Raw genomic sequence first — 26,094 nt, 5'->3', positions numbered from 1 at the left:
CGGAAGCTTGGCATTATAAACTTATCCTTACGTCTCCTGTTCATACAATGATTATTTATCACTGATTCTATCAAGTGATCAATGTGACTGAAAATATACATAGCATTGTTGTAAATAAAATTTAATAGTTACTTGACCCGGCTTAACACAGATAACAACAATAGTTTAAAACAAATGAAAAATTCTTATTTAATATGAGCGACGATATACGGAAGGTGGCCGGTAGAACATGCATGAGGAAGGCCGAAGATGGGGCTCAGTGGCGCGCCTTGGGGGAGGCCTACGTCCAGCAGTGGAGTAATACAGGCTGATCATCATGATGATGATGATGCATGATGATACACGTAAAATCTGTTTATTGATGAAATGCGGGAAACGACTTTGTTTTATACTTTTTAGAGATTATAGTAACGAATATTTTGACCTAGACAGGCTTTATTAACGTTTGGGATTATGAAATATTTAGATAAATATAGAAACAGGCAAAGAGAAACAGTTGCTTTTTATCATATAGGTAGGCGGACTGGCTGACGGTCCACCTGATTATATAGTAAATGGTTAATATTACACATAGACAATGGAGCCGTAAAAAAAAAAATTAACCAATCCTTTCATCATCAATACGTCACTAACCTTAGGAAATAAGATGTCCCTTGTAACTGTAGTTAGACTCACTCCCTTCAAACCGGAAGACGACAATACTAAGCATAGGGCAAACAGCCCTACCACCAAATAGTACCATGCTGCTTTATTTCTCAAGCGATTTTCTTTTGTTTTGAAGGATAATAAATAAAAAATATTTGAATAAACTCGAAAAAAAAATATTCGAAATATAAAAATTCAAATTATCGAATTTTCCATAATGTTTTAGGTCTCGGACCACTTGACGAAAGCTGGTCTTAATAAACGCGTGAAAACTAAAACGATTGACGTTAAAATCTCCTTAGTTAAAAAATATTTCCTAGATATAAACTTCATCGAACCCGTGTTAAGCCGGGAGGTCTTGCTCAAAATGTACGTATACTATAAAAAAAAAAGTAAATCAAATTATAGTAGCAATGACCTATTTTAACGAATTACTAATAAACAAATTCACTCATCTAATTAAGCTTTAAGCTTATGCTAGTTGGGGCAATAATTGCCCAAAGGGATCCGGAACGAAACTGCGACTATTTACACCTGTAGGCCCGTAAATCATTGCGCTCTTAACGCTAAGCAATGAGTATATCTCTTATCAACATCATTACATAATCAGCCTGTAAATTTCCCACTGCTGGGCTAAGGCCTCCTCTCCCTTTGAGGAGAAGGTTTGGAGCATATTCCACCACGCTGCTCCAATGCTGGTTGGTGGAATACACATGTGGCAGAATTTCGTTGAAATTAGACACATGCAGGTTTCCTCGGGATGTTTTCCTTCACCGCCGAGCACGAGATGAATTATAAACAAATTAAGCACATGTAAATTCAGTGGTGCCTGCCTGGGTTTGAACCCGAAATCATCGGTTAAGATGCACGCGTTCTACGTACGCGTTCGCGTACGAAGCGATTTTGAGCAATAAAGCACTAAATTAAGTACCTTAAATACATTGTGCATTTATATAGATCAATATTGCCCTGAACTGACTGAAAAATCTGTGAACGTTGTATATGAAGACATTCTGTAGTACATTTAGTATCAGCATTGCACCCGAGCGAAGCCGGGGCGGGTCGCTAGTTAATAATACATAGCAAAGAACTAAGACTGTAGAGAGCGGACGGAGAGACGTGACGGGATAAGAGAGCGTCCTGACTTTCGCCGGCACGACGTACGAGTCGGTCACACAAGAGGCGCGGCATTCGTTTCACGTCTTTGTTGACGCGGTTTAGAACACGCTATCTTCGGTCAAACCCTCGTGATTCATCAAGGCTTTCGTATTAAATTGACTAATTATTAGTTCAAAATTCAACACTATGTATAATCGTGTCAGCTTTCGTTACAGAATAAATGTTATCGGTCTTCACGACCCAAGTACTTCTATAGCCTTTTACGCAGCGGAAATTTCCAATAAGGTACCATGTGGGATTCCGATCCATTTAAACCACTGCGATGGCTGTCTTCGACTCTGATCGTAGAGGCTGCGGGATCGTGTCGATATAAAGAGCCCTTCCCGTGGAGTGCTCCGCTCGTGATTCGGCGGATCTTTCCTCAGAGACGAAAGTGATCTAAACGTTCGCTAGGAGCACTTTCATAGCTTACTCCAACCACGAAATTAAAAGACATATAAACTACTTTGACAGTAAAATGAAGCGATATCATTGGTCGAGCTAGTTTAAATAATAATTCTATGATACGTAAAAATTACGCTTTGAATCTCGGCGAAGTTGTTATCGGAACTTGGTGTATAAAATTCAAATGTATAAAAGTTGTTAAGCGACATATTTCTGTATTATAAATAAAGATGAAGATGAGAAAGAGCCGAGATGGCCCAGCGGTTAGAACTCGTGCATCTTAACCGATGATTTCGGGTTCAAACCCAGGCAAGCGCTGAATTTTCATGTGCTTAATTTGTGTTTATAATTCATCTCGTGCTCGGCGGTGAAGGAAACCTGCATGTGTCTAATTTCAACGAAATTCTGTCACATGTGTATTCCACCAATCCGCATTGGAGCAGCGTGGTGGAATATGCTCCAAACCTTCTCCACAAAGGGAGAGGAGGCCTTAGCCCAGCAGTGGGAAATTTACAGGCTGCTAATGTAATGTTTGTAAATGTAAATAAAGATATATTACCCAAGAACTGCGTTATCCGAATTATTTTGTAACAAAAGATGACGTTTTAGAACGAAACATTGACCGAAAGGGACCTTTAAATTAACCTATTGAAATGACGATTGAAAAGTACTCGTAAAAGCTTACTCGAATAAAACATATCTTAAGTTTGATTGGAGCATAAAATACGAGTTTAAAAGCGAAAGGTTTTTTTGGTTCTTAAGATACCCCACCACACACATACAAACATTTTGTTAGAATAAATAAACTAATCTTTCACACTCGTTCTAACTTATTTCGACAATCGTGTAAAAACTATACCTATATATTTGCCAGAACAAATAATGTGACCAAAAGTTCAATTTCCCGAAACTAAAACGCACAAACAAACATACGACATCGCCATCAACTGTCACTGAGAGCTCGTTAAATTGCTAAGGTCCCCGAGACCCGCAGACGAGTTCAAACGGGTTAACACATTCAACCTACGAAACGTAACATCAGGGCCTCAACGTATACTATATAAGGCGGATCAGTACGTCAATCCGCACAGTTGCACTTAAATCTTGAACTGTACGACCCGCCTTTAAAAATGGTGAGTAATCATTTTTTTAATTTAAAATACATATTATTTATATTGCCAGTCCGCTGGCAATATCGTCCTTATAGTAAATCACCACCGCCAAACATTGGTGCACTCACATCACCAACGCACCAACGATTGGGAACTAACATGTGGCGTCCCTTGCGCCTGTAGTTCAATATCAAAATATTCTTTGTTCAAGTAGGCTCATAAAAGCACTTTTCAATCGTCGTGTTACGGAGTTGAATTAAACGTAATGCTGCCACCGGTTCGGAATATAGATTCTACCGAGAAGAACCCGCAAGAAATGAGTTTCTTGCTTGTTTCTCTTTTCCACCATTTTCATTTCAAAGTATATCAATAAAGTACAATTATATTTATATACTAGCTGTGCCCGCGACTTCGTGCGCGTTGTTTGAATTTAAGTTATTTGGACATTGTAGCGTGATTTTATTTTTATTCTATATATAATTCTAAACTAAAAGTAGCCTAAGTTACTCCTTATTACATCCGCTATCTGCCAGTGAAAGTCCCGTCGAAATCGGTTCAGCCGTTCCAGAGATTAGCCGGAACAAACAGACAGACAAAAATTGTAAAAATGTTATTTAGGTATATGTACCGTATACATACATATGCATTTAATAAAAATGGTTTACTTTAATATTACAAACAGACACTCCAATTTTATTATATGTATTCCCTGCCCAGAAATCAACAAATACTAAGTTCACGATTATTTATCTTCAATTTAATCTTGTAACACTCAGCCTTCAAACAGTAAAAATACCAACCAAGGAACTAAGTAAGGTTAAGTCACCCCTGTCGTTTCTGTGACCCTAAAAAAATTACGATGATCGGAGAAGTTTGACGTTTCACGTTACAAACTAAATTTGCATTTGTAATATTTTATTTATCCGTGATGCCGAGTCGGTTGCTTTGAATGAACATCCCATTATGTGACAGACGTTATATACATACATATGTCTATGCATGTGTGCTTGGTATATAATCAAGTGCTGTACATTATTTCATTTTAAATATATCTCAGCTATGTACACCCCTAACTCTTTTTATCTCTGTTCGTTTCCTCTACCTTAAGGCTGTCTGAAAGAGATAGCTGTTTTAACGATAAGGCCGCCTCTTGTGCGTCTTTGAATGTGTTTATATTTGTCTATTGGTGTACAATAAAGAGAATTACTTGCACAGACAGGGTCCCACTTAAACAACTGGAGACAAACGTCCCCCTGAGACATTAAACGATTTGTGACAACCCTAACAATTTCTAAAAAACATCCAACAGTTTTTTTTGGATGTTTTAATAGTATAACGCGAAAAGAATTAAATTCTTTTAACAAACATATAGACATATTAAATTACAAGACATACCAATCCACTAACAGTATACTAAACATATTAAAGTTGATTACTCGTTGAAATTGAGACGTTATTATAAAAAATATCTATTGTTACCTCCACGAAATCCCTGCACACGCATGTGCGTTATAATATGTCCAGGAGAGTTGCCAAGGGAAAAATAAACGTGGTCAAAATAAATCACGACTGTCTTAAACATCGTCAATAGTCTGAACTTACGATTGAATATGCAAAGCGCAGCTTACGTAGCAATATTATATCCAAAAACCTTCTCCGAAACGCTCATTATCTTCCGGTATAAGTTCTACGTGTATCGGTTTAAGTATTTTAGGCGTTACTAAAAATAAGAGCTGTCGTTTTACACGCGGTCGGAACGAAATTGCTTCCTCTATTTATCAACGACGTTGGACAAGAAATAGAATCCCTATTAAAAATGTCGTGTGTATTAAACCAATAACGAGAGATACGGTTCACTTAATAGAAAGAAAATGAGGGGAAGATCGCGAGGCGCATAACGCCTATTCTTTAAGTGTCGACATCCGCCAGTCCGCTCTCCTGTACGCCGCGCAACACAACTTCGTTCCAAAGAACGTCTGATCATTCATTAGCGATGTTAAACTTTTCGAAGATTATCATATTAAATACTTAACTCTTTACATTAAGCTACGGAAGGTCGAATAACATATTTGACATTTAAACATATATCGGTACCGCGTCCAAGTTAGAAGCGTTAGCGTTGATGAGTCATTACAATTTTGCATAAATTCAAAACGTTTATTAAAAACGTATTAATAAATGTGGCATATCATTATATTATTAAATTGAAATAAGGAGTTAACTTATGCAATTATAATAATAACAAATTTATACATTAAAATCCGCCTCCGCTCGTGACTTTCCCCACGCGTTATACGGAATACGAATTTCGTAACGCAAACGGTACATCTCGACGCCGGAGGCTATATGTGAAGGTCATTCAAGTTATGAAGCTCACGTAAGCTGTTTATATTTTGTACTTGATCAATATTTAAAGTTGAAAACGAAAAGTAAAAATTTTAATGATCCTATAATTCACATACTAATATTATACAAGAATTCGTCATCGGTCTAGAGGCTTGAGATGGCAAAAGATCGGTTCGATGAAAAGTTATTGGGTTTCATATCGAAAATTTCTGGAAGTTGAAAGTGTCTGGTACAAGTTAGCTTGATCTTTTTGACAGATGTAAATTTTCCTGATCGACATAACTTTGCAATGACAACATAGTATTTTCTTAAATTAATGATTTTAAAAATTGTAAAAATATTTTAAAAAATACATATAATACAAAAGTCCCTAAAGATTCAAGCGTCATACGAAAATTTTTAAACTTTTTATTGCTTCAAAGTAAAATTTAAATAGAAACACTGAAAATAATAGACGCGTGTACAATGTTACATCGGTCGGACGGTAGGGACGCGAATAACTGGCAGTAACTGTGACAAATATCGATTACAAAAAATCATTATTAAAGATCATTGTTGAGTCATTGTTACGAACGGGAGGTCCTTTTGGTTGGGGTCTCTTTAGCTGGTATAACTCTTTTTAGAAAAAAAAGGTAAAAAATTTTTTTATTCCAATTTCAATTACGCATTCCATCGTCCATCGACTGTTATATACGTTATATTTTCTGTTTCCCATCACTAGCTCGTCTAGCAAAAAGATCAAGCTATCTTGGACAGGGTATAGTGTTTAATTTGACAATAAATAAGTAAGTGTAATGCTTCTATATTGAATAAAGGAATTTGATTTGATTTGTACACCCCCGTGCATCGGGAAGCGCGTCAACCCATAGTTGCTGCGCCTGAACTGTTTCCGGTCGTGTCGGATTTTCTGTCCCATGAGAGTTAGAGAATCGACCTGTGCTTGCGCACAAACTTCTGGCTGGTCTCCATTTTGCCGCCGTGACCGAAATCGGTCAAGACGGATCACTATCGGATCGCGGATCATATACAATGCAAAAGTCACTCTGGTTATCGGTTACAACCATGATGGACTTTTCCACACACTTTATTAGAGCTACGGATAAAAAAATAAGGTATCTAATCCTGCTTCCGCCCCGTTCTTCGCGGGCGGAAACTAGTTTGTTTATGATTAATTTTGTGCCAACCATTATTGGTGCGTTCATGTTCTGAAACTTTTCCTTATAAAAAGAAGCCTTTAGTGGGGTGTTACATTATAATTAATATTGTTCTTTAGTGGTAGGAACTGTGCAAGCCTATCTGGGTATGTACTATGCCCTATTACTAATTCTATCACAAAACAGCAATATTGAGTACTAGCTTTGCCCGCGAATTCGTGCGCGTATGAATTTAACAAAAAAGTTATTGTTGTAGCCTAAGTTACTCCTTATTACATCAGCTATCTGCCAGTGAAAGTTCCGTCAAAACCGGTCCAGCCGTTCCAGAGGTTAGCCGGAACAAACATACAGACAGACAGCCAAGCAAAAATTGAAAAATAAAATGTTATGTTGGTATATGTACCGTTCATACATACATATGCATTTAGGTTAAAAGCGGTTATTTTAATATTACAAACAGACACTCCAATTTTATTATATGTATAGATTTTTGTGTTCCGCTTTCAAGGGTGAGTTTACCAGTAACCAGTTTAACTACAGGCACGAGGTACACGACTAAGTTCCCAACGTCCAAAGCTTGTTGAGGCATTGGTGATAAGAGGAATGATTAATATTTCCTACAATACCAATGTTTATAGTGGTGACCACTTACCATCACGTGACCCAGTCCGCCTACCTATACATAAGACTTAAAAATATTAATTCTCCAATAATTTCCTTCCAGAAATTCCTCATTATCTCAGCCCTAGTGGCGTGCGTCTGCGCAGACGTATCACACATTGTCAAGCATGACGAGTCGCAGGCCAAGATCCTGAAGCAGGAGCTCGACGTTGGCAGCGAGGGACAATACATCTGGTCTTATGAGACCGACAACGGTATCGCTGCGAGGGAACAGGGCGCTCTCAAGAACATACCCGGAGTGAGTATAAAATCCCCCCATCCATTTAAAGGAGTAAAATAAAAATTAATTAGATTTTTGATGACCTCCTTGATCGAGTAGTGTGTACACCGGTTTTCATGGGTACGCCACTCCGAGGTCTCGGGTTCGATTCCCGGCCAAGTCGATGTAGAAAAAGTTCGTTAATTTTCTATGTTGTCTTGCGTCTGGGTGTTTGTGGTACCGTCGTTACTTCTGATTTTCCATAACACAAGTGCTTTAGCTACTTACATTGGGATCAGAGTGTAATGTATGTGATGTTGTCCAAAATATCTATATCTATTTCGATCCTACAACTCTTTCCGGTTGTTTCGAATTTGCCGTCAAATCAGATTATAAGAATGAGGGATTAGAGGACTATAATGTCCTGCGTATTTGGCTGGCCCATGAGATTGGCCGCCGATATCGGTTAGAACTAAATCATCACCATGATCGTAATCAATGAAAAGTTACCACCGGTTCGACGCGTAGTTTCTACTGAGAAGAATCGGCAAGAAACTCAGAAGTTATTATATTTCGACATTTGGAATATTGCTGATCGCACATGGAAATCAAGAAATTCTAACTACATACTTTTTTATCATCTATATAGTCCTTTATCGAGTTTTTCTTATATAACATTGAACTTAACTAAAAAAAGTCCCATCACATTAATGATAACGGTTCTTTGGTTCGTTCCAGGCTGAGGTACCAGCTCAGGTAGCCCAAGGAGAAGCGAGATGGACCGCTCCCGACGGCCAAGTCGTCCAGTTCCAGTACACAGCTGATGAAAACGGCTACAATGCTCAGGTAATTGATAAAAGTGGGAAAAACTAAGACTCACTAAAGGGAGGTTGGGGGGGGGCATTAGGCTTTTATTATATGTTTATCTGTTCCTGCATAACATCTAAGCTACTTATAGTATTCAGACAAGTGAAATATCGTTACAAACGTCTTGATCGGCCGCTACTTATAGATGGTGCTTTCTAGATGGTATGTGTAGTATTTAAAAAATAAAAAACAGTATTTTTGGAATATATTGTAGTTGGGGTATCAATTGAAATTAATTGATATTTACTGCGTTGCTTGAATTAACTCGATAACTGGGTAAATCATGTTCTACTTAAAGAACATGACTTATACGTAGACGGGTTAAAATTTTTAAGAATTTCTTTTTTATTGTTGATCAAATGAGAACATCTCATTGGTTTGATTACGAGAGTATTTGTTTAATTCCAATTTTGAAAAAAATTCTAAATTCGAATTTCAAAACATTGGAACCTACTTATGCATTACCCGAAATAAATGATTATTGCTTACTCGCTTACACTCAAACGGTCACGACGAACGGAAAATATATCCTAATACATGTTATAACTTTATTGGTTTACGCGGCGCCAGTAAGGCTCCAAGTCGGCATGATTCTTTCCGACATATTCAACAACGCACGTCATATCTCAGCCAATTTATAAACCTCGAGAACACCTCCGTCTATTCCAAATCAAAATATACTTTTACAAGCACTTTTGAATCGTCATTTAACAAACTATTTAAAGTAAAGCTACCACCGGTTCGGAATGTTGATTCTACCGAGAAGAACCGGCAAGAAACTCAGTAGTTACTCTTTTTCAACGTCTAAATATTCAGTCATGTTAGTTAAATACAATTATATATGTATGTTATGTCTCCTGCCTGGAAGTCAACAAGCCATTTAAAAATTAGTAGTTCAAGACTGTTTTATATGGAAAAGTTCTGATCACAGTGAATAATTAACTGAAACCATTTTATTTCCAGGGTCCCTTCATACCCACATCTCCTCCAATCCCAGCGGAGATTCTGCGCTCAATCGAGTACATTCGAGCGCATCCACCCAAGGAGAACTAATAATTGTAAAACAACCAATCTCCAATCTTAAACCTAGAGCGAGACAACATTAGTTTTAAACGCCCGAGACAAAAAGAGATAACGAATATCTGTCAGCACATACAAGTACAGTCGGTTCGAATCGCTTGTGTTTTTTATTTTAAGCCGAACTAGAAACTGCTTTATTAATACAGTTATACCGTTGGAGGAATATGAGGGTAGGGGAGTCAGTCCAGGAAGGATGGCGTTTTGAAGTTATCATCGGAACTTTCAACGTCTATACGTTTTGCTTTAGAGAACAGTGTAACCGATTCTTCTATTCTCCAATGGTATAAAACATATCCAGGAGATTGTTGGTTTTCTTACGTTCGAATAAGTACATCCTTCTGTTACAATAATACTCATAAAGTATAGACTTATAAGTTTTATGATTTCTATGAAGTCAATGCCATATTATATTTTTTTTTGTGTTATTAAATAATTATTTTAATTATGTGTTTCATTTGTATAATATACTAGCGACCCGCCCCGGCTTCGCACGGGTGCACTAAACATATATGCTGCCACTAAATATACTACAGAATGTTTTACAACGTTCACAGTTTTTCAGTCATTAGACAATAAAAACCGCTATGTCCTGCATTTTAAATCTGTAATATCTTCGAAAATTCATTTAAATTACATGCTGTAAGGGCCATATTGATATATATTAAATATACACTGTATTTAAGGTACTTAATTGGACAAGGATTAATGCTGTATTGCTTAATATCGCTTCAAAAAAGGGCATTATTTCTCGTAAAAAGTAAAGGTTAAAAAATGGTTATTGTGGGTTATCCCTAAGAGATAGACGTATACCATCGCGGACTTTTTTTGAAGACCTTGTTAAGGTGTACAATACTGTAGTACATTATTTTGATCCATCTCGTAGGGTATCTCACTTCAAAAGCTTCTAAAATTAGCGGCGTTTCTTTATCGTATTATACATATAAACCTTCCTCTTGAATCGATCTATCTATTGAAAAAAACCACATCAAAATCCGTTGTGTAATTTTAAAGATCTAAGCACACTTAGAGACAGACAGCGGTAAGCGACTCTGTTTTATACTATGTAATGATACATTTCACGATTGGACCTTCCTTCCTAATCAAATATATCTGTGGTAAATGGACCATTTGATAGTATCACCATCACCCATAGACAATGACGCTGTAAGAAATGTTAACCATTCCTTACATCGCCAATGCGTAACTAACCTCGAGAACTAAGATACTATGTCCCTTGTGCCTGTTGCACTCGCCAGCCCTTCAAACCGAAACACAACAAGTATTGCCCTCCTCGGCTTTTGTTTTGTAATCTGGGAGTAACTTTACTTGATGGTAGGCCTTGTGCAAGCCCATCTGGGTCACCAGTAACTACATATTTTACGGCTAAGCAGTAATACTCAGTACTGTTATGTTCCGTTCCGTTTGAAGGGTGTGCGAATGTAACTACAGGCATAATGGATATAACATTTTAGTTTCCAAGGTCGGAGGCGCATTGGTCATGCAAGGAATGGTAATCTCTTTATGGTCTTTCTTATTTTTTTATGGCATTGGTTAGCGGACGAGCAAATGGGCCACCTGATGGTAAGTGGTCACCACCGCCCATTCACAAAGGCGCTTTACATCACCTATGTCCTTATGTCCTAATGTCCCTTGTGATTACACTGGCTCACTCACCCTTCTAACTGGAACACAACAATACAGAGTACTGTTATTTGGCGGTAGAATATCTGATGAGTGGGTGGTACCTACCCAGATGGGCTGGCACAAAGCCCTACCACCAAGTATCCATGTCATTGGGTAACTACTTACTATCAGGTGACACACTAACCCGCCTGCCTATCTATGCTAAAATCTCTAAGTCTTTTGAAGACGTATTTTGTGTGCGTTAGGTATGGTATTTATTATGATTTAATCCTGGAAAAAAAAATGACGTCACAGATACAAAAAAAGTACTAGTAATAAAGCTATCACTCACCCTGATCGCGTAACACTGTGACCGCCTCCAGGACTCGCTTCGTATATATACAGGGCTCGTAGTTGTCCATCTCTTGAGTCACCACGGAACACACCCTGTGTACGTCAAAATTATATTCGAGTCAATTTCCTTCCAACTAGGTGTTTCAAGTCACCTCTTTTTTTATTTCTGAATATTAAAACGTTTGATAAGGCACAGAGTCCTCAGAGAGTTCGACTATCCTGTGGTACTCACCTGTTGGCCCTCCCGCGGATGGCTCCGGCGGTCCGCTCGAGAGAGTCCGGGTCCCCCTCCTGCAGCGCCACCACGCACTTGTTCACATCCTCCAGAATGTGGTTCTCTGTCACAGACGGGACACTGATGCAATTACATTCGTACATAACTTATTTATTACTATCTACGGGGTAGTTTTACTCTACCTGCCTCTGGAAGCCTAGTCAGGTACCACTCACTCGACATTTATTCCACCGCAAAACAGTAACACTCACTATTACGTGGTGTTCTGGTTTGAAGACTGTGTGTGTAACTTCAGGTCCAAGGGACATACTAGCTCCCAAGGTATGACTCTTTGAAGGGCACTCACCGCTGACGGCCAGGAAGTCGTCGATGGTGGTGACGTCGTCCACGGCGTCGGTGAGCAGGCGCACGGCGAGCTCCCAGGCGCGCGCGAAGGCGGAGGCGTTCTCCTGCGCCACGCGCGAGCGGCAGCGCGCCGCCAGCACGCGCGCCGCGTTGGCCACCTGCGGGCACAGCGCCGCCAGCTGCGCCGCCGCGTGCCGCACCATCTTCACGCCGTCCTCGTTGCCCGACATGGAGCACACCAGCCCCGCCACCTGCGGGAGCGACGTCGCTGACTGCCGATAGCTCGAGTGACCGTTCGTTGAATTTACAGTCAGACCTCAAACTTGCTAATTAATTCGAAACGATACCGACGCTTCACTACGGGAAGAAATTAATAGACCAGTTGTCAAGTTTTAAACCGAAGCGTTCGACGATTGAGGCTGAATACACGGCCGACGGTAGCCCATATAATTATCCATAACGTGGGACTTACAATTAGTATTATACTAAATTACAACAGTATGGCACGGTCATATTATATATTTACTCGCGGTCCAGCGCCAGCGATGACGTCACTCACGTCTGCAAACTCGCGTCGATGCTCAAAAGTTCCGAATAACGCGTAATATTTTGATTTTTGATTTTTGAACGACGTCCGTGGTTGAGTAGTATGTACACCGGTTTTCATGGGTAGGCCACTCCGAGGTCCCGGGTTCGATTCCCGGCTGAGTCGATGTAGAAAAGTTCATTAGTTTTCTATGTTGTCTTGCGTTTGAGTGTTTATGGTACCGTCGTTACTTCTGATTTTCCATAACACAAGTGCTCTAGCTACTTACATTGGGATCAGAGTAATGTATGTGATGTTGTCCAATATTTATAATAATAATTTTAGTGATTATCGACTCGTGACTGTGCCGCGACTGACCTCCACGAGCTTGTTGGCGTGCTCGGTGAACACGACCGCGTACTCCTCCACCTCCTTCTCGTTGCCGCTCCGAGCTGCCTCCAGCAACACGAGCAGCGGCACGTTCGTCTCCAGGAAGCTGAAATACGACATCACATTGAAATAAGAAAAATACATTTCCTAAATACCTGTTTCGAACTAAATTACTTCCCTACATGTATGTGTAGTATAAACATTGAATACCAAACAAAATCAAATAAATTAACATATGAAAACAATGAAATAAAACAATTGTATTTAAAAAAATCCCGTATGAATTAAAAACAAAAATAAAATTATGTAATACAAAACCGTACACAGTAAAAAGAGACAGAGATATTTTTGGCCAGTTCACTCTATCGTAAGCGACGAAAAGAAACTTCGTTCCAAAAAAGTCTTAAAATTCAAATTCAGTGACGTTTGATCACTTCCTAATCGTTACAGTGTAATAACATGGCACTCGAACATTACTCGCAGAGTACCGACAGCAAAACCCTCGACCGACGCCGTGGCCGGAGAGCGTACCTGTCGGACACGTGGTCGACGACGGCCTTCCGCAGCTGGCGGCGCAGGTCGCGCGTCTTGCGGCACATCTGCTCCAGCGCGCGCTCCAGCCCCTCCGACTGCTCGGCGCGCCCGGCCTGCACCGACACGATACTCCATATACGAATTGTTACGCTGTCCCTGCTCTGACTCAACCGAACTAGGACCTCTTGTAAGCACTAGCGTCGATAAACATATAACACTAGCTGAGCCATAAACTTCCAACCCTCGTTTTACCCCTTTGAAGTGTGTATTCATTATAATGTTAGAAATTATGTATGTAACTGTACTCGCATTTAGCTACGTAAGCATAATTTTATTAGTATATTTTATTCATATATGAGTTAGACCAATAAACGCCACGATACAGTAAACAGTTGTTTTCATTAACTAGAGAGTAAGGTCCCAACATCACATGGCGACCCTGCCAGGGCTCTGCCAAGGAACCTCTTCCTTCTGTATATAAACTGTAAAGATGTGTCAGTCAAAAGTGGAAAAGGAAGATGTGTTCTTGAATCAAAATGCCAACATCACACCATTAAGGGTAGAATTTCGTAATATCACACCCTATTAGAGACCTACCAGCCAAATTTCATGTTTGTAGATGTTGTAGTTTCTGAGATTTCGTGATTAATCCTTGAGTGGTATATATTTGGTGGTAGACCTCTGTACAGGCTCACATTATTCCACCGCCCCAAATACAATGCTTAGTATTATTGTGTTCCGAATCGAAGCTCGAGTGAGCCAGTGTAACAACAGGCACGAGGGACTCAACGATCATATCATAACATGTCAACGGATAATTGCTATTTCTTAAACTACTACGAGCAGTGACCAGTTCAACTACCAGGATGTCTTAAATACAAGATCGACTAAATACGGGGTCGACTTATATTGGTCTTTAATTTTATTGTACATACGTTACTCATATACTCGTGGAGTAAATCCTGTAAGGCCTGCCTGACCGCGTTACATTCGGCCACGATACGTTCACGGCGCTCGTCTCTGCCAACAAAAACATATAGTTAGTTATCATCCGTGGCTTTGCTCGCGTTTTAGGGCTTAACTGTCACGTGTTAGATATAAATATATATCTTTTATTTAAGCTTTCCTTAAATCAACTACATTCTTTACATAATCAGCCTCTAAATTTCCCACTGCTGGGCTAAGGCCTCCTCTTTCTTTGAGGAGGTTTGAAGCATATTCCACCACGCTGCTCCAATGAATAGAATGCTCGCCTGCCTCAAACAAAATTTCACCAAATTCGGTTCAGCGCTTTAGGCGTGAAAGAGCGACAGACCGATAAACAGAGTTACTTCCGCCTTTATAATATTAGTACATTTATTCGTGCTCAAAAAATTAATTAAAATGTTCCTACTGTTAACAATAGGCTATTTGACTAGTTTTTAAAATCCATTTTATATTATTTAGTAGAGGTTAAGGAACCCACTAAAAGTAGTTTTTTTTTTTTAATTCTAGTACATATTTGCCGAAAAATATCAAATAAAAAACTCCATATTTAAATAGCGCGCGAAAACTCTACTTTGACAATATGGCGCTGCAATGGGGTCGGTGACGTCACTTTCCTGTATTGTAATCTGTGGCACATATAATCCACATGCAGTAGACAAACGAGGTTAATAAGCAAGTGACGTCATCATAAGCCCGACCAATCAGGACCGTTTTGTGTCACGTGACAAACGTTTAAAAAAATTCATTTTTATTTATGGATTTTCGAATAAATTTAGTATTATTTTGAACTTTAACTATTTTTAAACTCATAATATATACTGATTACAATAATTGACACTTTATTTTTCGCATTGTCAAAATAGCCTATTGTATCAACACTGACATTTGTTTGTCGGTTTGAAATTAATCTCGTATTTAACTTAAATTTGTAAATAAAGATCTAGTTAAATTCGTATTCCAAAACAAAGTAACCGTTTGGTTTGATAATATCAGGCGTTACCAAAGCAATTCTCACCTGGTACATGAGCTGTCCGCCATGAGCGCGGCTCCAGATATGATGGACTCGAGGCGTTCCTCCAGTGAGGGTCTGGTGCGCAGCTCGGAGTACGCCAGCGGTTCCATCACCATACGCTCCTGAAAACACAACAGGACTTGTTTATTTTCAATTCATATACATATATTTATATACAATGGTATACTTTGTGTTTTATTATGGAAAGTTTGTTATGGGGGTAAACCTCATAGTCTAAAGTCTATTCCAATGGAAGGAGGAGTAAGGATAATCAAACCTTGTTTTTTTTTTCTTTATTTATATTTTTATGAAATGATAAGTTTTGTCACAGCCCACACCACATCGTTTATAAGACTATTCTATAACCTCTAAAGAAGTTGGTGACGTCAGAATGATGTTAAATACGACACAACGCACCATTATACTAATATAAACGGGTGCTGCGTACACTGTGTATTCCACGAATTTTATTCAACGGCATCTTCCCATTTTTCTCAAATGATATATATAAAAATCTTGGTTACATACTGTGCCCAGTGGCGAGTCAATTTTGTGTTATTACAATCAGAAATTATAAACTAAACTCACATCAAAATCATCAAGAGCCTGTGCCAGCTCGCCCGGACCTTCGACGGGCAACCGATTTGAACCTGAAAATATAAATGGACTGTATGTATGTCTCGTTTCTATTTTAGGGCTCCGGCCCCACAGGTCGTAGCATCGTGTATGTAATGGGGGCGTCAGTGACAGAGCACACGGCCGTAGCACGTGCGTGTGAGTGTGGGGGGGGGATGCGTCGGTACCGGCGGCGGGCAGGGCGCGGCCGCGCGCGACGGCGGCGATGGTGTCGACGGCGGAGCACACGGCGCGCAGCACGAAGTCGCGGTTGGCCTTCGCCGCCGCCAGCTCGGGGTGCCGTACGTACACCTACGCAACGGATAGAATAAGTAACCAACGTAAGTATTTAATATAAGATTTTAAATTAACATGGTTATTTTTATTACTAACAGTATTTAAAACGGGATATTTACCATGTTTTTTATTTTTATTTGGTGGAGCTCGATATTTCGACATTATCTACGAATGTCTTGTTCACGAGACTGTCTCGTGAACAAGACATTCTCGTGAGTTACTGTTAGTAAATATTTAAGAATAGAATCAAAATGATTAATTAAAAACCTTTTTATATAATACCAGACCTGATTACAATGTATGATGAGTGCGAGGTACCTACCCGAGGGCTTGCACAATGCCCTCCCACTAAGTAAAACTTTCCTTATTAAATAACTACAATGTGAAACGATAGTATTGCTGATTACTAAAATTTCCACTTAGTCTTCCGGGTCTGAACTAAAAATAGGCGTCCCACAAGGATCAATATTTGGTCAGGTTCTATTTTTGACACATACGAACATTACGATACGTTAATTTTATATTATTTTTTTTGTCTATTACTTTTTAAAGTAAGTAACATATGCCGTCTGACAAAGTACCGTCAGCATGAAACTAGGTAATGTGCGAGTAATATAAAAAGGCAAAGCAATAATGGATTTTTATTTATTTATTTGCCGGCTGTTTTTTTTACGGTTTCCATTGAAATGTTTACGTGTTAGTTCTGTCCGTTGTTAAGCCGTTTGTCCGTATGTTACACCGATTAGGAAACCAACTCACATCATATTATATTCCAAGGAGCCCCTTACGAACACTTTTCAATGGTCATTTTACAAGATTAATTAGTTTGTATTGAATATTTTACCGAGCAGGAAAATCAATAACATTTGATAATTTTGTCGACCTGACTGACAGTCATAGCGGTCAATTTCAAGGGAGACCAGCCAACTACGCAGGACATATTACAGTGCACAGCCGTGTGCGCAAACACAGATGCAGTCTCTATTCCCTCACCCTCATAATCCGATGGGACGGCAAATTCGACACGACCGGAAACAGTTCGGGCTCGGGACCAACGGCTTTACGTGCTTTCCGAGACACGGGAACGTACACTTCCAACTTCCAGGCCTCTAGCTGTTACTCAGATTTTTTCGACAAAAAAAAACCCCAAGAACTATTTATCGACTCGGCCTGGGGTTTGAACCCAGAATTACGGGAACTGTGGCATTATATCTAGGCACTAGGTCAATGGGCGGCAAGTGGTGGAAGACATTAAGGGTCTAGATTAAACCAGCGACTTTAAATCGCTAGATACATTACTTATTATTAGGCTAAAGTAAAAATCACCGATCAAAATTTTAGAAAACCATTCGAAAACTCGTGATTATTTGTTAGAATCATACCTTCGAAGCGGTCAGCAACATGGTCGAATGCTTCTTCAGCACGGCCCTCGCTGCAGCCAGCTCGTCCTTCATCCTCGGCTCCTTCAGCTCCTTCTGGCGTCTCGCAGCTTGAGCGGCCAGCTCGTTCGCTGATCTGCCGAACTGACGAGCCGACTCCAGGAGCTCGGATTGAGACGACGCGGACTTTAGCTTGTCTAGATCATTTTCCACCTGTAAGTTAATATTATAACGCTTGATTAACTTTACTACTACTAATAGCTGATGCGTTTCTGAGCTGACAAGTGGCATTTTTTTCAATTTGTAATTATATTTACGCCGAAGGTTTATATAAAATAAAGAGCAAACCTTCCGCCGATCAGATAACACTTTCTACACTAGATAATATTTCCACGTGTGTCGTGAAGTACTCACGGTGCGCAGGTTGGACAGCAGCAGGTGTACGTCCACCATGTCAGCCAGGATGAGCAGGCGGGTGACGGCGGACAGCAGGCTGCGCGCGGCGCGCACCATGCCCGAGCGCACGGACGACGCGCAAGGCTCCTCCGAGAACTCACGCGCTGCCAGGCTCATCGCCGCGCCTGCACAGGCGACTTGTTACCGACTGTCCAATATTACATGCAGAGCTTTACGCTCCATTTGAAACGTTATATCGGTGAGTGAGCCAGTATATTTATATCAACTTCTATACTGTTCAACCGTTCATCACGATTGATTTATATTGGAACACTGAGAACATTTAAGAGCATGTCATACCGAATGTTAAATCAAATTTCTTTATTAAATATTATGTATTGATTGTCAAATTAAACACTGCAACCGGTTACGAAAAGAAAATACTCCCGCCTGAGAAGAACTGACGAAAGACACAATATGACAAATCAATAGCCAGGAGGCGATTGATTTATTCCCAAGATTATCAACCATTGTCTCACTAATTGTTTACTAACCTTTCGCACACAAGAGTTCTTTAACATATATTTTTTTTTTAATTTGACAACATAGAACCGACCACCCCGTTCGGTTCTATATACGATGTCTGGGATCCTGTTGTAAATGCTAGTACTATAAATACGACTCACCAGCTTTCCGCACTTCCTCCACAGCGGCGAGCATCTCCTGTGTGATCTCGGGGTTTTCATAAGCGATCGTCTGACCGCGTTCTATGAATATCTCTGTAGCTCGTTCCACGGTTGCGACCAGAGCACTTGCACGTTTCGATTTGCCAGCTTTAATTAATATAAATAAAAATATTGCGATGAATGATTTGAAACAAACATTTCTTATAGGAAATCTGTTCCATTTAGAGTAATTTAAAATGTTTACAACTCAACAGTAAGTTGTTGATACTTTTCATTACATTGTCATATATTTTTAAGAATATAAGAAATGCCACCAGCAAATAATACAATCTTTTATAGAAATGAGGAACAGAAATGGACCAAGAATAGATCCTTGTGAGACCCCGATATAACCGGAACCCGGAAAAATCTTCTTCTATTAAAATTAAGCCTCTGAATTCACTGCTCAGATGATCGAGTGCGGTGTCTCTAATACTATAGCGAAGTAACTGTCTGATCAGTTGCTGCGCACAACCGAAAGTTAGTTAAGTAGTTAAGTCCTTCAGGGCTTCGGGCAACTTCGAGGTACGATAATACGGTCACACCAAACTTGCATGATACCAATCTTGGTGGGAGCGTCTCATGTACCAGGAGAACATGAATAGTGAGAAGATCTCACCGAACGTGGAAGAAATCAATCTTGGTTATGGAGCGAGTGTCTCATGTACCAGGAGATCATGAACGGTTAGAAGGTATCGCTGCACGTGGATGACAATAATCTTGGAAAGTAATAGTATTATAGTAGTCAATATGAAACTCACGTCTCTTTTTCTTGGCCGCCTTATCCTTACTATTCACGAGGGTGGTCACTTGCAACACCAGAGGTTCCAAAGTCCTTTCCACTGACATCGTCCTGATTTCCAAGTTCTTGGGGTCCCATTTCAGGGTGAGCTGCCCGGTCGTACCGTAGGGATCCGTCATAGTTGCCATCGTAGCTACAACAAATAATTTCAATTATGAATTAAGAAATGATTGTTAAAACTAAAAATATCTGCTCCTTGTTGTGGAATCGAGGAAGCCGAAAGAGGATAGAAGTGGAAATAACCTCGATAAAATATAACCCTTCTACTCAAATCGTTTTCGATTTTTGTCATCGAAGGAATTACACAATATAATTATATAAGGGCTGTCGCCCATAAATAGTTCGGTATGTATAATTTAATAAGACATTAGAATTATTAACCTACTTCAATTCCATTCGATTTTGTAACCAGACGGGTTAGTGATGATTAAAAGACACTATAAATAAATAATTAATTTTAATTAAAAAAACTGAGATGGCCCAGCGGTTAGAACGCGTGTATCTTAACCGATGATTGCGGGTTCAAACCCAGGCAAGCACCACTGAATCTTCATGTGCTTAATTTGTGTTTATAATTCATCTCGTGCTCGGCGGTAAAAGAAAACATTTTGGGGAAACCTGCATGTGACATTCTGCCACATGTGTTTTCTACCAACCCACATTGGAGCAGCGTGGTGGAATATGCTCCAAATCTTCTCCTCAAAGGGAGAGGAGGCCTTAGCCCAGTGGGAAATTTACAGGCAGTTAATGTATGTAAAATTAATAATTAAAGCGCCCAGTCCACTGAAAGATGTGTTGATTGTGTTCTAGTCTGAAGGGCGAGTGAGCTAGTGTAACTACAGCCACAAGGTTCATATAAATTGTGACAAAAACATGTAACCATTGTTTTGATAAATTACTTGCCATAGTTACTTGGAACTAAGGTAAATACTATGTGCCGACATTTAATATGTACACTTTAATTAAGAAAACTTTTGTTTACAATCAGAGATCTTTTGAACCAGATTTAAAATCCACCTGTATAGACAGTTCATTTCCAGTGGGTACCTATTATGGCTCTCTTGAATCCTCTATTGGTTCGATTGATCTCTCTATTGAAACCATTAGGAAATATTTAAAGGGTTTAGATATTGGTAAAGGAAGTGGCCCAGATGGTATTCCTCCCATTTTTCTTAAATCTTGCTGGAGTAATTTGGATTTATCTTTATTCATCTTATTTTAATTATCTTTTCGTACAGGTAAAATACCCAAAGCATGGAAACAATCATTTGTTGTACCAATTTATAAGACCGGTGATAAGCATTACATTCAAAATTATCGACATATATCTAAACTAAATACTATAGCTAAATTATTTGAAAAAATTATATATGATCAGTTATATATCGTTCTAAAGCTGCTTATCATCGACCAGCAACACAGATTCATCAATGGTAGATCTACTGAAACGAATCTTTATGAGTTTACTCATCAACTTGCTACAGTGATGGACAATGGTGGTCAGGTGGATGTTGTATACACTGACTATTCGAAAGCCTTTGATAAGATCTCTCATTCTCTGTTGGTCATAAAACTTGCTGCCGTTGGTATTCACGGTGACTTGCTTCGTTGGCTCGAATCTTATTTGAGGGATCGTAGTCAAGCTGTTTCTATCAAAGGTTTTTGTTCATCGTTTGTGCCTGTTACCTCTGGTGTTCCTCAAGGATCTCATCTCGGGCCATTATTATTTAATATTTTTATCAATGACATTATTCGATATATTCATAATTGTAACATATTACTTTATGCGGCTGACATGAACATTTTCAAAATAATTAAGTCGCCTCAAGATTGTTTATTACTTCAAACTGATCTCAATAACTTAGATAATTACTGTGATAAAAACCTTTTACGCTTAAATATAAAAAAAATTAACATTCTAACATTCACAAGGAGACTGAGACCAATATTATATGACTATAAATTGCAGAATACCGGTCTGGTCAGAGTTTCTGAGATTAGAGATTTGGGTGTTTACTTAGACCATAAGCTAACTTTTACTCATCATATTAATTATATAACAGCTAAAGCGCATCAAATGCTTGGATTTATTCTAAGGTTGACGACTAAGGAATTTAAAAATAGTTTTACCTTTATTCTACTTTTTAATGGTTTTGTTAGGTCTATCTTGGATTATTGCTCTACAGTTTGGAACCCTTATTATAAAACGTACATAAATAAAATAGAAGAAATTCAGTCAAAATTTTTGAAACATTTGCGATTTAGAGGTAGCTTTTCCGATAATACTGAAAATAGTGATATCTCCGGTATCATCCCGTTAAACGTGCGTAGAAATATAAGAGACCAAATTTTTTTATATAAAATTGTCCATAACATTGTTCATTCTAAGAGTCTTCTTAATAATGTACTTTTTAAATGGCCCTGCCTTAATGTGAGAAACCAAACTTTATTTTTTGTACCCCTTTGTGTGACTATTCAAAGAATATGTTCTTGTTATGTGCGTGTACAAATTATAACATACATTGTAAAGAATTAGATATATTTAACTCAAAAATTAGTGAATTTAAATTTAGTTTACGTCATATTACTAAACTGTAACTGTTTCACTTGCTTTTTATACTTTCTGTTTTTGTTTTTATTTTTAATGTAAGTTGAATTTTTGACAATCAATAAGCAAGTGTAAACACTTCTATATTGAATAAAGATTTTTGATTTGATTTGATTTGATTTGTCATTTGTTTGTATTAGTTTTAAGTGGAAACTTGATTGATTTATGTTTTTCTTATATTTGTTTTTTTTACTATTAAGTGTAATTATAATTGTTTTTTTCCCAAATAAATAAATATACTGACTAGCTACCCCGAGAGCTAGTCAGGGAGCTGGGTCGTTTCACACAGGTACAATTCAGTTCTATATTCATCTTTAAGATTTATAAAACAAAATAAGAAAATTCTCAGCTTTTCTGTACTATAATATGCATGTATCGTACATATCAAATTCTTCTTGAATCACTTTGTTTATTCATAAAATTTGCATTAAGATCTATTGTATAGTTTAAAAGAGATCAGTACAGATGGAGGGATGTGACTTTTAACTTTTTCAGTTTATGTATGCAGCCAAGTTTTGGAGAAAATTTCTTTATGCATTCATTTGTTATTGATTAAAATACATGAATATGACTAACTGACTTAATAAATCTAGCCATTTTTACTGAGAGGTGTTACAATTAGGGACCTGTATAACATTCAACCAATGCATCTTCCATTTAAAGAATATGTTAATTTGAAAATAGAAATAGCTCCACTGAAAATATGCCGAAGGACAATTTTATAATTATTTAAACAAGTGAATATGTTCTCACCTAACCAATATATATATTTTTATGTTCTAGTATATAAAATTTTATTTTCTACAGAAGAGGTGTTGGCTGAATCTGGTCATTCTGGCATCTGATGAATAGTAATTAAAAGGTTTCTTTAACTAGTTGGATGCAACATATATTTGTTAAAAACGAAATAATGGAGCATTAGAATATATAACTTAGACTATACTCCCATTAAACATATTCAAAATATATATTTGTTGCTACAAAAGTACTCCTAACAGAAGTTGATCTAGGTATCTACTTTTAATGAAGAACGGTCCCCTGTGTCAGATATTATAGTGCTCAAAGGTGTCTGTGTTACGAGAGGTTGTTTCAGTAACTTAATATGTACTATTAATTTATGAACCACTAGCTGAACTTGCAATTTTACCAGTATAAAGTTTATCAAACATTATCTATAGCTTACAAAGCCACAAGGGATGTATAAAGTAAGTTGCTTATGTCCTAAATTGATTCAGCAGTTCAAGCGTGAACATAACAGACAGAGTTACTTTCACATTTATAATATTAGTATAGATATAAATAATTAAGAAAAACCACAAGACATTAAACTTATCTCTTTTCATATTAAGAACCAGACATTTTAATGGCTGAATTCAAACTTAATTAAATATCATATATTCTTTTTTTTTTATTTAATGGCCCTGGATCAAATTTTATACAGCCTTTCTGCTAGTGAATATACATTGTTTGTAATTCCAATACATCCTCAAATAAGATTGAACTTTTGATTCAGATTTTTTTTTTAATAACTAGTCTCACTAGCTTAATTCCCAAAAATGAAGGGACGTTTCCGAAAACACTTTACTAACAATCGTACTTCTAGCTTCAAGCAAGTAATGTAGATAAATCCAAGTAGTTATAGTATCACTTCCTGTATAAATATGTCGATTAGTATTGTCGATATAGAAATTAGGTCTCAGATATGCAACCTATCCTACCTTTTATTAAGTCGTGAAAGTACTTGAAAATGACTCATTCAAGTCCGCGATATAAGTTCGATCGGATTAAAAATGCACTAACTTAAGTATTAAAGGATAACACAATCGATTCTTATACTAACAAGATAGATAAGTTATAAATTCAAATAATACCATTATGCATTTCAATTATAAATCGCGAAATATTTAAAGAACTTTATAATTAAGAGGTCTTTTTTATTTGATCGTGTAAAGTATTGACATTTATTGTTTAATCATTTACCTGTTATTTGGAGATAATATGATGGTTTTAAGCTTAATTTAGGTATGCACTTAACTAATTATTACGATATACACTTAAATTCACACACTTAACATTAAAATAACATTAAATACACGATAAAATAAGTAATAACTGATGAACAAACACGAAGGCGTGTCAAAAACAATATCACTGAGAGAGTACTGGGTTGCCAGTTTTCCAACTTGCCAATGTTGAGTGTTGCCAAATACTAAACTTTATTAGAAAGGAGAAACTATGTCAAAATTTTGATTAAAATGGTTGATATGTTTCGTGATAAATATATTCAAAATATGACTTCTCTATTTGTTCATTCTGGTCTCGATATGCGCTCCACTACGCCGCTCTGTTTCTTGTTCACTTTAAACTTTACAGTGTACATTGTTAATTTGAATCCATTGGCTTAGTTTGCGCCGTAATTAAACGTGCAAATTTACTGCAACATTTTGACAGCTATCCAAAAAAATATATTAATATTATAATAACATAACATTATCAGTGCTTTAAAATTAATCTTTTTTATCGATCAAATCATCATATGCCTGATATACCTGTCTGTCAGTGCACTGTCTGTGCCTTTAATATATCTTAATATTATTTTGGTTTAGTCTAACAGGAACTTAATCTAAAATTTTATTAACATTATTTTATTCATATTTATGTTATAAATGTACTTCAAGCAGTTCTTCCGCTTACCTTATATCCACATTCATTTGACTTCGAAAGTTCCGATACCAAATTTGTCATCATTCAAAATGCATTTTTTTCAAGACTACCACAGATTGTTTAGAGCTCGACGTCAATTCCAAGTCAAAGTATAAAATGAATTTTATGATAATGATGATGATAATGAATCTTAATTACCCTGGTTTAGTTACTTCGGCTACCTTAAATTAATATTAAATATTCACGGTACAATAATTGGTCAATAAACTGGCAACAAATGTATTTTACATCTATCGTGCTTTTTATTTAGCTGGAAGATACTTTTTTCAGCAAAATCACTTGTCGCCAGAACTTTCTCGTTTGTTTCGTCTAGCTAATAATAAAGTATCCGTTATATTACGAGGTCCTGGATCTAGCTGGCTCTCTCGTCATGTGAATAACTTCAAATGCCGTCTCAGCGGACTATGTAAGTGAATAAAGCACTTGTGTTTGTTTGTGTTGTGTACACACTTGTGCTCTATTGGCCGTTTTTGCCGAAATATATATAATAATTTCGAAGATAACACTGTATAAAATGACGCCTCATTTTTGAAATTTTGCATAACATTTCAAGGCGACACGGGTATTAAATAAATAAAATTACTCATTTATGTAAAAAATATAATCCCAATAAATTGCTTCCAAAAGCATTATCGTGAAGATTTTTTTTTTACCGGTAACACCTAATCAAGCAAAGTCACCGACTTATTGTTGTTGATCGCCCTATCCAGTGCGTAGTAGATATATATTTATGCGATGCCTATTTGTTTTATTACATATAAGTATATATTAAATAACAGTACTAAAATTTTAGGAATGTTTTTAATTTAATACCAAGTAATTTTTAGGTATTTAATTTTAATATTGGAATCCGGATTAATTAACACAATACATTTGAATTTTTAAAATGAAACGA

The 26,094-nt window shown here is 37.6% G+C and overlaps 2 protein-coding genes across 5 annotated transcripts in view; one reads left to right on the top strand and one right to left on the bottom strand.

Annotated features, from left to right (window-relative positions):
• LOC113402759 (catenin alpha) overlaps positions 1 to 24,646 on the bottom strand; it is a 53,754-nt gene extending 29,108 nt beyond the window's left edge. For 3 of the 4 annotated variants that reach the window (XM_064220172.1, XM_064220169.1, XM_064220170.1), the window contains exons 1-14: positions 24,456 to 24,646; positions 19,827 to 20,000; positions 19,027 to 19,173; positions 18,359 to 18,525; positions 17,948 to 18,157; positions 16,457 to 16,580; positions 16,242 to 16,303; positions 15,657 to 15,775; positions 14,590 to 14,674; positions 13,652 to 13,767; positions 13,109 to 13,226; positions 12,206 to 12,455; positions 11,857 to 11,962; positions 11,623 to 11,717 (exon numbers count right to left, since the gene is read on the bottom strand). In XM_064220172.1, the coding sequence (XP_064076242.1) occupies positions 11,623 to 11,717; positions 11,857 to 11,962; positions 12,206 to 12,455; positions 13,109 to 13,226; positions 13,652 to 13,767; positions 14,590 to 14,674; positions 15,657 to 15,775; positions 16,242 to 16,303; positions 16,457 to 16,580; positions 17,948 to 18,157; positions 18,359 to 18,525; positions 19,027 to 19,173; positions 19,827 to 19,995 (1,768 nt within the window). In that variant the 5' untranslated portion in view covers positions 19,996 to 20,000; positions 24,456 to 24,646. Of the gene's footprint in view, positions 1 to 11,622; positions 11,718 to 11,856; positions 11,963 to 12,205; positions 12,456 to 13,108; positions 13,227 to 13,651; positions 13,768 to 14,589; positions 14,675 to 15,656; positions 15,776 to 16,241; positions 16,304 to 16,456; positions 16,581 to 17,947; positions 18,158 to 18,358; positions 18,526 to 19,026; positions 19,174 to 19,826; positions 20,001 to 24,193; positions 24,359 to 24,455 lie in introns of those variants that run through there. The other variant, XM_064220171.1, reaches the window with a different exon arrangement.
• LOC113402762 (larval cuticle protein LCP-17-like) lies at positions 3,262 to 9,973 on the top strand. The gene is made up of 4 exons (XM_026643075.2): positions 3,262 to 3,341; positions 7,545 to 7,739; positions 8,439 to 8,546; positions 9,531 to 9,973. Exons 1-4 carry the CDS (start codon positions 3,339 to 3,341, stop codon positions 9,618 to 9,620), a joined length of 396 nt encoding a protein of 131 aa, XP_026498860.2. The 5' UTR covers positions 3,262 to 3,338; the 3' UTR covers positions 9,621 to 9,973.
• Positions 24,647 to 26,094: the final 1,448 nt, after the last annotated feature.

This window comes from Vanessa tameamea, chromosome 31 (assembly GCF_037043105.1).
Source record: "Vanessa tameamea isolate UH-Manoa-2023 chromosome 31, ilVanTame1 primary haplotype, whole genome shotgun sequence".
In the NCBI taxonomy this organism is placed as follows: Eukaryota; Metazoa; Arthropoda; class Insecta; order Lepidoptera; family Nymphalidae; genus Vanessa; species Vanessa tameamea.
Note: the sequence above shows the minus strand (reverse complement) of the source record. Positions and strands in the feature narration are given on the sequence as shown.